Below are 12,797 nucleotides of genomic sequence, written 5' to 3' on the forward strand. Positions count from 1 at the left end.
TATAGCCACAGAGCTGAGTAAATCAAAAGGAAAAAAAAAGGAGTTCTCTTCCAGAATAATAGGTGTTTCATTTTCTTTTGTTTTAAATTCTAGCCACCTGGCAGAAACCCTGGCAAAGAACACAGAAATGAATGTACAAACACCAAAAGGAAGAGATCATTTTTCAGTTTTCCATGAGTATGATGAAACCTTTAGCCTTATGGATGTGATGATGTGGTATCTAATCACCAGGCATATTGCAGGCAGTGTGCTGAGTATCTGACTACCTTTTGTTTTACATGCTTTCAGAGCAATGCAGAGGAAGCAGTTCTGCAAAAGCATGGCCGCTCTAATTTGCATGGGTTAAACTGCCCATGGCACACAGCATGCAAATGAGGAAAAAGCAATTTGACATCAGTCTTACCATTTCTCCCTATATAAGTGACCCATGTGGGAATCAGAGCATTCAGTGAGAGACAGGGGATTAGGGAGAAAGAAACTCATTGAAAAATACTAAATCCCACAGTTTTCTTATGGCCATATTCTCTCTTTATTTTAATCCAGAAATGTATTTATCCAATTCACTTGACGTAGGATTAGAGCAATCTGAGTGATCTAAATGACTCTTGATAATCTACCCTAATTGGTTAGAAGAAAAGCTGTGATAAATGTGTTAAGTTATAATTATAATTGTATTCTGAGAAGACAAACTGTCATGTTTCTCTTCCGCCACCTATATGTCAGGTATAACTATTTTAGTTAAGACTCGAAGAGGAAACACTTCAGGTACGTTATTTGGTCCAGAAATTTAAGACGTTCAAGATGTTATCAAAGGGAAAGCAATAATGACTTTTAAATTTGTTCTGAAGTTACTTGAATAGAAGCCCTTGAAAAAAGGAGGTTTCTGAAAATTCAAACTGTGCATTATGTACACAAACACACTTGCTAGGGCTTTTACACACATGCACACTTGCACACGCCTCAATCTCAGTGGATGTATTCCCCCATCCGTGAAAGTAAAAGCAGAATTGCATTAAAAAGGCTCAATTGTGTTTAAATATAATGTATACTATAAAAAAAAAGGAAAACTACAACACAAAATTTTATGCAAATTTATTTCTGGTTTCTTTGGCAATGGGCCAAAATAGGGAAAACTAATATCTGGATTTCAGTTTTTTTACTTATTTTCTCTTGACAATTGTCAATGCTCATCTTTATCAAATGAAGAAGAAAGTGAAGGTTATGCTATACTTAGGGACATTGGGAAAATAAATCTAGATAATTGTTAAGGCTAATAAAGGAAAAGGATATTATAATCCTCTAAACCAGTAAAATAAAAACAAATTAGATAAATTTATTTTGTATATTGATATCTATATGTTAGGACCATGTTAAGTCTCATCAAAGAATATAACTAGTATTTAAAATGTTACTTGTCATTAAAAATAATGATTTATATAATTTAAAGAGAGAATATGGTTTAAAAAAGTTTATTTATATCACCAATAATTCTGTGAGTAAAATATAATATGATTAGCTATGATTTGTTCAAATTAATGATACATTTTCCCCAGGGCTTGATTTCATTATCTCTGACATTTCAAAACAAGACAAAATAAATTTTTTAAAATCAAAATTATTTAGCTATAGTTAACTAGCCCATAGGCTATTGATTTAAAGAAAATTTCACTTGTTATTAATAAAATGACCTAAATTTTTCCAAGCACTGTATTTAGAAACACTTTAAAGTTCTGACCTGATTTATCACTTCACTTTTAATTAGAATATTTTTGCTTCTGTATTTTTAAAAAGCTATATTTCCTGAAACATTAGAAATAATTGAAAATTCCTTTTAACTTTAATTGGTAACAGCTTGAAGGGTGAGACATATATGAAAATCCCAAGGCAACAATAATGAATAACTCAAAAGTAACACCCCTAAAGAAAATTAATCTTCCATTGCCAATAGCCTATGTGTTTAGCTGAAGTTTTGTTTCTTATTCATCCACTATGGAAAAATTTACAATAGCAAAGTTACAAGAAAATAAAATTGACACCATTGGGTTCAGATCCATTTTCATACATTTTACTCTCTGACAAATTCTCTATATAATGAGTCTTTGTAGTAATTTATTGCTTGGCTGTCTCAAGCCTGGAGCTAAAAAATATTTTAAAAAGGAAATGAAAATTCTATTTAGTATGAAAAAATGTGAAAATGTGAACTAAAAAATAATACGGCAAAATGGTGTAAGATTTTTTCTATTATGAAGCAAATGTGAAGATAGTTAAAAGGCTCTTACCCAAAGGCTTCTTTGATGTAACACTTTTGAGAATCAACTTGATGTAATTTTTCATTCAGCAAAGCTTATTTAATCTGACAATTATGCACATCTTGCCTAAAAAGGTGCTCTTCTAGGTCTCGTTTTAGAAACATTATGGTTTATTCAAATTTTAGTTCAATTTTTTGAACTATTGTTAAAAAATTTTAAGCTAGATATTTCTTTATGTATTAAAATTGTTTATTTCCTTTTTAGGAAATCTAAAGATTATGACATTAGGCAAGTCACTTAACTTCGGTGTCCTCACCTGAGGAAGAAAGGCTTTGGACCACTGGTTTTTACTGAACTTCCATCCAATCTCTGGATGTGCTCTGGGATTTTTCAGACTCCTACATACACACTAATGAGTAAATACCGGTAAAGCCAGTGTTTGCTTGTGTATATAATCTTCACATTGCAATTAAATAATATGTAATTATTTAATACGGCCTTTATTTTCAAATTAAATGATGACACTCTATTATACAGAATCTCATTGTCCATTAGAAAATAATGCCACATTAATGAACACTACTTCAGATTGATTTGTGTGAAAAATTAAACTATTTAATTAGCCATATCAAGCAACAAGTTTTCAAAAAGAATTTTTAGACTTTTCATGTCAATCCCACTTATCTAAATGGCAAAACAGTCACTGAGAGGGAAGCCACATCAAAACCTACGAGTGGAGAAGGGGAAAAGGCTTTGTTTAAGGTTTCTCAACCGTGGTGCTACTGACATTCTGGGCCAGATAATTCTTTCTTGTGGGGAGTTCTCTTGTGCATTTGTGGGATGTTCGGCAGCACCCCTCTGCTTTATCTGCAAGTAGCACTGCCTCCCACCCCAAGGCTGTGACAACCAAAACTGTCTCCAGACTTTGCCAACTGTCTCCTAAGAGAAGGGGAGTGGAGGAATCACCCCTGGTTGAGAACCCAGTAATCCTGTATTCTTCCAGAGGCAGGGAACTAGAATCACTTGCAGGGCTTTTTCCAACCACACATGGCCCTAGAGATTATGGTGTGCAGCTGACATTCCCTGAATTATTTATAATTACTTATACCCCTGTTGCCCTCTCTCATCTCTGTCCAGTGTGGTACAGTGCACTGCAATAAATAAAGCAATTTTTAAAAGCCTAAAATATCCTGGTTAACTGGATGAAACCCATGAGTGCCCTGTCCTGCATGACAGCCCCATTCAAGCCAATTTCTGGGCTCATGAAATCAATTCCTCCTGAGTTGGGTATGTGCACGTGCACACACACACACAGCCATTCCATTGGCAACCACAGCACCAGAACATCATTCTCTTTCTTTACCTGTTCTGGGAGAAAACTGGTAAAAGTTGTGATAGTCGCCATCCTCCTCACTATAATGAGCGAAAGGGGCAAGCAAGGCCATGGCACGGAGTGATGAAAACCATTTTCCTCTTCCTTTCCTATAAAGGCCATCCACACACTACAGATATGCAGACACTCGTTCCTGTAGCAAGACTCCTTTAACTATAGTAATAACTTTCTAAGTCATTCTGAATGGTGAGGCTCCTTGGTGAAGACTAGATGCATAGAAACATGCTTCTCCCACCTGCCAGAACAGCTCCATGCCTCTCACCCAAACCCTAACAGTTAAGTCAAGACAAACTCTTGGCTTTCTGCAGCACTTCATACTTCATAAAATGCTTTTGCACAAATCACTTCAAGTGACCCTCAACAATCCTGTCAGTGAGGCACGTTGTTTTCATCCCCATTTTACAGGTGAGGAAACTCTGGCCCAGAGATGTTATGGGACTAGTCCCAGCCAGTTATATACTGGGGGAGCCAAGACGTGAATGCAGCTTGCTGATCCCAAAGCCAGTGCTTTTTCCATACAATTTCATAAAAATAGTGCTCAGCAGTGCCATAGCCTTAAAGCCATAATGGTAGTCTTTAGATTCCATGCACTTAGGACTCTTTGCAAGGCCTGGCTCTTAAAAAAAAGTCTACTGTGCTGTACTCATGCAGGTCTGACAAACAGCAGAAGGGCAGTCATCCTTCTTAGCAAACCACCTACGATTGACAAAGCTATATATTCTTCTAATGGAAAAATGTCTCCCTAGATAAGGAAATAAAGTCACTTAACTTGTCAGGATTCATTAACTAAGGCTGATGTTGCTGCTGATGCTGTTGTTAATGTCCCGCAAAATTAATCTAACAATACTTGGTAACTCCTTGTTCACAAATCACACACTATAAATTTGGAGTCCCTTAGAATGATGTCTTTTCTTTCTTAGACAAACCACTGAGAGCTAAGGCTGGCAAATACAAGTTTGCTACTGGAAGGAGAAACTGCCATTAATAGAGCACTATACCTGTTATTGGCTAGACTGGAACACTGGAAGAGTGACATTCTAACTTAGAAGGAAGGTCTCTGAAGCTTTATAGGGGTAGGTGTGTGGGTCTTAAAGCTGCTTCCATTGAAGGGGCTCTCCTCCCAGCAGATCACTGCAGATGAGTGGACTTTAAATCTGTGACCCCCTTGGCCACCTTTCTGAATGTCAACATCGGGCAGTAAGTTTAATATTTACATTTTGTGACAGCATGACCAAGAGAAAAGGTAATACTAACCTCATCTATAGCTTTCTTATAGCTCTGAGATGAGAGGAACCCAATCCAGAAGAATCCACAGAAGAGGGCAAAGCCAGAAGAAAGCAGCAGGTTAGACACAAAATTGGAATCGTTAGTACAGAACTGGTAACTACCAAAGGGCAAAGGGAACTTCAACTCAGAATGATGCAAATTCCTTCATTATCACTCGCAGTATACTTCCTGACTTTAAGATATAAAAAAGAGAGTAAACCAAAAAAGCATCACATTTGTTTTGTAGAAAAGATTTTCAGAAAATTTAAATACAGTACACTCATTTATTACGATAGTAACTCAACCCAAATTAATTTTCCACTTTCAAATTTCAGCCTCCATGCTTTAATTTCTTTCTTTAAGATTACTTGGGGGTTTACACGTTACAGCAATGAAGTGGGATTTCAAGTTGTCAGGGCCATATTGGACCATGATTTATCAAGTTTTGGCCCAGAAACTACAGTCTGAGAGATATGAAGAGCAGCAGAAAAATTGTGATATTAATTCATATGGAAAGTAATATGGGGAGAGAGCAGAGTAGATAAAAGAAATCCACAGAAAGTGCCCCCGTCTCCTTAACTGCTAGTTTCAACATCTTTTTCCCAAAGTTGCTGAGTAGAAATTATGGAATGATATGAGTTATTTTTCTTCCTGTTTTATCTCTAAAGGAATCCTAACGATCCGCAAAATATCCAAAGGCAGAGGACAGCAATCCAAGATCTGTTCAGTTCCTTCCTAATCAGGTATGACTTTCTTCTGGATGTTTCCAGCATCCATTCTTTTTATTAATCTCAACAACTTTTGTTCATAATCATGAGTGTGTCCCCAACAAGTTTATCCTGTGGGTTCTCTGGTAAATGAAAAGACTTCGAAGGTCTTAGAGAGAAAAGCACTCACAGCTGGTCGACTAGGCCGGGTAATGTCCCTGGATTCTTCTGGCTTCACCTTGGCAGGCTCATGGGAGAGCACAGGTGATCCTTCCGACTTACTGTTGGCTACGGGAGAAAGCAGAGGGCCAAGGCAGAGAGGACCATGAGAGAGGGCTGGCTCCAGTTCTGCATGAGTCAGCCGTGATGAGTCACCCCTTTGGGATTACTCAGTGGCCACGTCATTCACTTAGGTAAATCCTCGAGCACATCCATGGAAAAATAATAAAAGTTCAGCCAAACACATTTAAGCTTGTAACCCGGAAGTCACTGGCAATAATAAGAAAAACTGCAGCAAGCACCACTACCACCACCACTTACTGAGCACTTACAGCATGTCAGGCATAATGCCAAATGCTCTCTATGTCAATTACCTCATTTAAGCCTTGCTCCAACCCCGTGGTGTGGTGATATTTTACTATTTTATAGTTGAACACAGACTTAGAAAGATGACACAGCTGGCCTGAGGTCATGCTGAAATTATGGACAGAGCTGGGGTTCTGTCTGATTTCTGAAAGTCCCATTCTTAATCACCGTGCGAAATCAGCTTCTAAGTTAAGGTGCTATGCTTGGCTTCTTCCTTTACCATTTACCCATCAGGGTAGGCTACTCTGATGGAGTTTTGTGAGAAAAAAAAGGATACCTATTTTACATAGTCAAATGGTTTTTAAGTGGGGGTAGGAGTGGTCTGCGCCTTTTAAGGGCAGAAGAACAGGGTGAAGACAGGAAGGAAGGTGGTGCTGTGGGTGTTGCCCCTGAAAAGAGGTGCAGAGCACGGGTGGGGAGTAGGGAGGCTCCCTAGTGCTGTAGAGTGAACAGCATCTCTCCAGCCCATGAGCCCACAGGTAGAGAAGAGGCAGTCTACGGTAGGAAAGACTGTATTTTGTTTTGTTTTAAAGTGGTCTTTCCTGGGCAGGGATGTACCTGGGATATAAGATCTTTTGTAACCCAGAAAAACAAGGGGATGAAGGAAAGAATATAAGAATGAAGCCCAAGCCAGATCAGAGAATTAAAATTATATATGTAAGTTTGGTTTTCTTCAATATTAGCACTAATATGAAATTACTTATGAATAGTAAAAAAGGGATGGCAGTTTTCTAAATTAAGAAAATTTATATTTGGATCAAGGCAACAGATGTTCAGCGGGTAGCTCTGGGATGGGCCACTGGTCAGAAGAACGCGTATGAGGCAGCCATAGGCTGGTCCCTATCCCAATCCAGAGATGTGAACATCACGTTAGACATCAAGCTTTCCAAAATGGACATACAGTGATTTTACTTATTAAAAATCTTAAGAAGATGTTAGGAGGTAAACTGTGGGGTTGTGTGTAAGAAAGAGGCTAAGAAAGAAAAGAGAACTGGTGATTTTTAATCAGAGTAATTTATAAGTACATTAATATTTACTAAATTGCACTTTAAAAAGTACTGGTCTTTATCATTTGGAAGTAAAAGTATCTTCTGAAGAAACTGATTTAGAAAGAAGGAATTTTGATCAGCTAGAAACAATATATTGTTATGTATCATTACCTGGACAATAATAATCTTTTTCACAGGGTTCTCCATTAATGAAAACTAAACAGTGATGAATTATTGAATTAAATGTTAAGAGAGACTAATTTTTATCTGTCTAATAGGAATAGCCAGTAGAGTCAACTTTTTTTAAGTAAAAGATTTTACTTTATTCAAGTGTATTTATTCTATATTAGTGTTTACTGAATTTCATTTTGAGAAATACCCAGTATTCTTCAGAATACTTAAAGAGACTGCTGGCAAAATGTGAACAGGACATTTGGGGGCACATGAAACTCTAAACACAGGCAATCAAATAGAAATGGAAGCTCAGGCGACTGGTAAGTGACTATATTTTCAAATAAGACCACTATTTGGTGATCTCCCTAGAAAACACTGGTTTCTGAGATTAGGAAGGATTTTGTCCATACTCTGATATCACACACAATTAGGGATGGTGGCCCACTCCCCTGAGGAGCCTGAGGGTGAGAGCAGTTAGGGGACTGTTCAAGATCACACAGTGGTGGCCACACAAAGACCAGAGTTATAAAATAATCATCTTCCCTGCCCACAGCTTTCCTCCCCAGGCAATGTTGCCAGGGAAAAGTAAGGGAAAGCTTTACCTCGAACTCTGGTGCGTTCACTGGATCCCGCTTGCGATCCAGGCTGGGAGCCTCCCTGGGAGCTGGGCTGGGAGCTGGGGGTGCTGGAGCTGGAGGAACTGCCACTGCTGGTCCTCTGCAAGGGGCTCTCCAAGATGGGCTCAGTTCTCCGGAGATCAGGGTTGCTGTGTGGATGACAGAGAGCTCATTGACTACACTCCTAAGACCTTGCCAATTTTGCAAACTACATATCTGGTAAGGGGTTAATTTCCAAAATATATAAGGAACACAAGTCAATAGCAAGAAAACAATTTAAAAATGGGCAAAGGGCCTAACTAGGTATTTCTCAAAAGAAGCCACACAAATGGCCAACAGGTATATATATAAAAAAGTTCAACATCATTACTCATCACGGAAATGCAAATTAAAACCACAGTGAGAGGCCGGGCGCAGTGGCTCACGTTAAGGTGCTTCCGATACATTGCTGTGACGTTTAACACTGAGATAATCATCTACCTGCACACAAATACCCAATCACATCTTTATTTCCTGGAACTGGAATTCTTGGGTGAAAAGGCACGAACTAGGGTATGTGTGTGTGCACATGTGTGTATGAGCATAGAAAGGTATTACCAATTTGCACTAAAGTGTATGTGCTGGTCCATCTCACTGAATTCTTACCAGGCTTTATTATGAGCAATTTGCTAAATTGTATGTTGCTGCTTAAGCGCAGTTTAAAAAAAAAATTACCACTGAGGTAGAATAGAATAATTTTTATTCATGTTTATTTGCCATTTGTAATTCCTCTTCTGTGAATTGCTTGAGCAAGTCCTTTGCTCATGTAGCTAGTGGAGCCTTTGTACTTATTATTTTCTTGCAGGAAGTCTTCAAATATTTAGGCTATTATCAAAGGGAGGCTGGTAATTGTTATAAAATGCTAATTCAAGAACAAATTAGTTTGTTGGCTGGCTAGCAGCCCTCAATTTAAAAAAGACCTTGCTGTATTATTCGTCTTCATATCTTTACTGTCCCCAAAATAACAGTATTCATTTACTCACTCAGTTGTCCTACACCAGGCACTAGGTCAGGCATTTGAAATACAGTAATGAACAAGATACGGCCTGGGCCCTCTGCAAGCTTAGCCAGATAAACACAGGCTGATTCATTCGCGCTCTGCCTGCAACTTAGAACCAGACAATATGGGAGGACCTAGGCCACTCTTGACAATCAGGGAAGCTGTCCCAGGAGAGGAGACATCTCAGCAGTGGTGGTGGGAGGCAGCTGCTCAGGTTTTTATGATTTTGTTAAAAAAAATAAGCAGCATTCTCAAAGTTTCTAAAAAACTTTTCCTTTTAAATTTATAGCTCATAGGCCTTTTCATTTTTCTGTTAGATTTGCACAATGCTGGGCATGGATAATTTAGTGAAACCTGAAACTCAAAGCTCCAATGTATTGCCATCCACTGCTGAGGGGAAGAAACTGATTCAACATTAACTCCCTCCACATTTCCAACATCTTCATTTCCCCAAACAAAATTTGTTAATAGAGTCACCATAGTGCTATGATTTTAATGCAATGAGATATCACAGTAAAATGTAATTTTATATTTTAATTTTGCTCTGCCCAGTCCAAGAGTACCAAGTGTGCACCAGTCACTTTGCACCGTGTTGGGTGTTAGATGTTTCACATATGAACTTGAAAACAGTATGAGCCCTTCCCTTGGGACATTTGTAGTTTAGTCTACAATAATCTGGCCACAAAACAGCATCTTTATAAGCAGCAATTAAACCAAATCATTTCTTTTTGAAAACACAAGAATCTTGCTTTGTAGTAATTTATCTGCCAAAAACATTTGAGTAAAAATGAATAGCAACCCTGGAAAACTTCAGTGGAAAACATATATAAAAATAAATATGTTCACATGATTTATTAATTTTGATCTTATAAATGTAGAACTTATGACAATATTTGCCTTTGCAATTTTTGTGGTTAAAGGGGTTGCTGAGGCAACCTAACAGTAAAATCAATTGCAGAATGACCGTTGGTAAATTGAGAAAAACTTAAAAATTTTTTTGATGTCTTAATGGCATTCCTTTGTGTAGTAACTATTTTTGCAAAGATTGTTTGTGTCAAATTGACTGATACAGATTTGGATCCATACTGGAAATACCCTTAATTTAGAAAGTACCTAAAATGATAAATGAATAACACTTCTAAAGTAGTCTATATTTCAAACTCTTCATTTTTTATAAAGAAAACAACCAATCTCCTTTAATTCTCAAATAAGGAATTCTTCCCTACTGCCCTCTTTGATTAAACAGTAGTGGTCAAAATTATTATGCATAATTAATAATAAATTCCAAAAAATATTTGTTCTAAAAAATGTATTGCTAACCAACTGTATTGCACATTAAGAGTGATGGGCATGTTAAGATTTCTTGGTGTTGCTCTCATTTTGTGGAATGATAACGTAGTGTTCCTTGTATTACAAAGAATCACCTATTGACAGAGGGGCAGCTGGTGATAGCTATTTTTCTCCTGGTGGTCGTGGTGTGGTAGCAGGATCCAGCTGTTGTTCTAATGTCCCACTCCTTTGATTATTTAGCCAAAACCTTTTTATTAAGCACCTACTTTGTAAAAACTCACTGGACCAGGATGAGGGCTGGTGGAGGAGCACAGGCCACAGGGCATACAGCGAAGTCACAACATGATTGTGCAGATGAGATACATATAGCAGACACAGTAGGGAACATGGCAAAACTAGGCATGTTGTGTGTGGAAGAGACTGTAAATGTTGTTGGAGTTTGGGGAATAGTTAATGCAGACTGGAGTGGTCCAGGATGGTGTTGTGAAGGCAATAGGACTTGACCAGGCCTTGGAGTAGCGAGCAGGAAGCCTGGGAAACAGCCGAGCAAAGACACAGGGCTGGAGCTTTCCTGGGACACGTGGGCACAGAGGACAGAGCTGGGCAGAGTACCAAGTCTGTGTTAGGAAACACCGGGAGAGTGGGGTGACAGCTTTTCAGGCCTGGCAGAGAATGTGTACCTCCCATGGTAGGTGACTGAATGGCCAGGAGAGAGGCAGGCAGACCAGTTAGGAGGCTGCTGCCATGTCCGGTGACAAAGCCTGGGCTAGGGCTGTCCTGGCATAAAAAGGATCCTGCATGGGCATTAGCAGGACTAGGGAAGGAACATGAGTCTGACAGGGCTCGAGCCTCCCTCTGTGTGAAGCTAATTGGATCCCATGGGCATTAAATCCCTGACCTGGGCCTCATTAGTATAAGTTCTCCCCACTAGAGCTCACCAGTGTGGGTGTTGAGCTTAATAGGTTGCTATTTTTGCTGCTAGAGATTGAAAGAAGTATTTAGTCTCTAAGTAATCACACATAGAAATAGAGGAAACTTTGCAATGTCTTTTCTACCTTTTTTTTATAAAACATGAGTAGTTTGAGAAAATGTCATGCTGTTCACATTTTTCTCTCTCTCACTATTATTAAATGGTCTGGACTTTGGGCCAAGGGGTATGAGATTAAAGCTCTTAGAGGGGATCAATTTCAGAATAATTCCATGAAATAATAGATATCCTTTGTTCACATATTAACTGAGCCTATTCAGATCTAAACGTGGAAAAACTTGAAAACATCCAAATAGATTTCTTTAAATGCAAACTTTTAGTTCAGACATTTGCCATTCTATGGACAATGCTGTTTGGTTTATAAAACACACAGTAAAGCAATTATTCCATTCATTTGAATCATAAAAAGTCAAAACAGAAAATTAGGATTACAAAGTAATTTCATGGCCCAAATACTTGGGCCAAGTCTATAATTACCTGGCTGACTGCCAAATTTCACTTTACTTTGTTCTTTGACGACACAGCCAATGAGAAGAAATGAGCCATAAGAAGACAGGTTTGGGATGGGACAGAGGATTAGTTTTTGACTGGGTGTTTCTGGCTTAATTTGCATCTCTTCATATTCTGAATGTACTTGTTTGATCAAATTTTAATTTGCTTTAAAAGAACCCATGCATCAAAATTAAATATGAAAGTGCCTGGGATTTTTTAAAATAATCACATCAAATCTTGATTTAAATTCACCTGTCACCTTGATAGCATGAAGCATTTGGGAGTCTACAGAGCAGGTGAGAACTGTCCGTTGATCTTGCAGCCTGAGCAATGCCCAGCTGCATATGCATGAGAAGGAAGGGCAGGGAGCAGGTGCATGGGGTCATGGTGACTGTGTTATCACCCGGACTTTAGCCATCTAGGGAGAGAACTATCAAAAGCATGTGATGATATTAGTTCCAGCTCGAGTGGGGAAGTGTTCGGGACATAAATGAGTATCACAGGACAACAACTTTTAAAAAGTGGTGAGTATCACAAGATAAGAAGGAATAACCGTAAGATTAAGAGGAGCTGTTCACTGACTCACTAAACCACGTGGTGTGAAAGGTAGAGGCAAAATGGTGCTGTGCCTGTCCATGAATCAAGGGCTGCTTTCCCTTGGGAAAATGAGGCAGCAATGCCGGCTGCATCCATACTAAATAGATTAGCACAGAGTGGTACTTTCGTGCTAAGAGTGTGCACTGTCGTGCAAGGCTACCTGAGTTCAGATCTTGGCTCTACCACTTAACTAATTTTGGGCAATTTACTTACATTTATCTCAATTTCTCCATCTGTAAAATGGGGGTGACCATAGTCACTATCTCACAGAGTTGCTATGTGCTTTAGTTAATATTTGTAAAGCACTTAGTGCTCCAGAGGTGTTCATTAAATAAAATAAATAAATAAATTACCCTGAACCAAGCAGAAGGCAGGGAACTACAGGTGACACCCAGTAACACCTTCTTGACC

The 12,797-nt window shown here is 38.6% G+C and overlaps 1 protein-coding gene across 6 annotated transcripts in view; it reads right to left on the reverse strand.

Moving 5' to 3' along the window:
- Positions 1-12,797, reverse strand: part of TNIK (TRAF2 and NCK interacting kinase) — a 357,185-nt gene that overhangs the window by 39,342 nt on the left and 305,046 nt on the right. For 4 of the 6 annotated variants that reach the window (XM_045539658.1, XM_045539656.1, XM_045539662.1 and 1 more), the window contains 3 exons: positions 7,966-8,129; positions 5,806-5,903; positions 4,897-4,920 (listed from right to left, as the gene is read on the reverse strand). In XM_045539658.1, coding sequence (XP_045395614.1) covers positions 4,897-4,920; positions 5,806-5,903; positions 7,966-8,129 — 286 coding nt within the window. The remainder of the gene's footprint in view (positions 1-4,896; positions 4,921-5,805; positions 5,904-7,965; positions 8,130-12,797) is intronic. The other 2 variants (XM_045539660.1, XM_045539657.1) reach the window with 1 other exon arrangement.

The sequence above is a fragment of the Lemur catta genome, chromosome 1 (assembly GCF_020740605.2).
Source record: "Lemur catta isolate mLemCat1 chromosome 1, mLemCat1.pri, whole genome shotgun sequence".
Lineage (NCBI taxonomy): Eukaryota > Metazoa > Chordata > Mammalia > Primates > Lemuridae > Lemur > Lemur catta.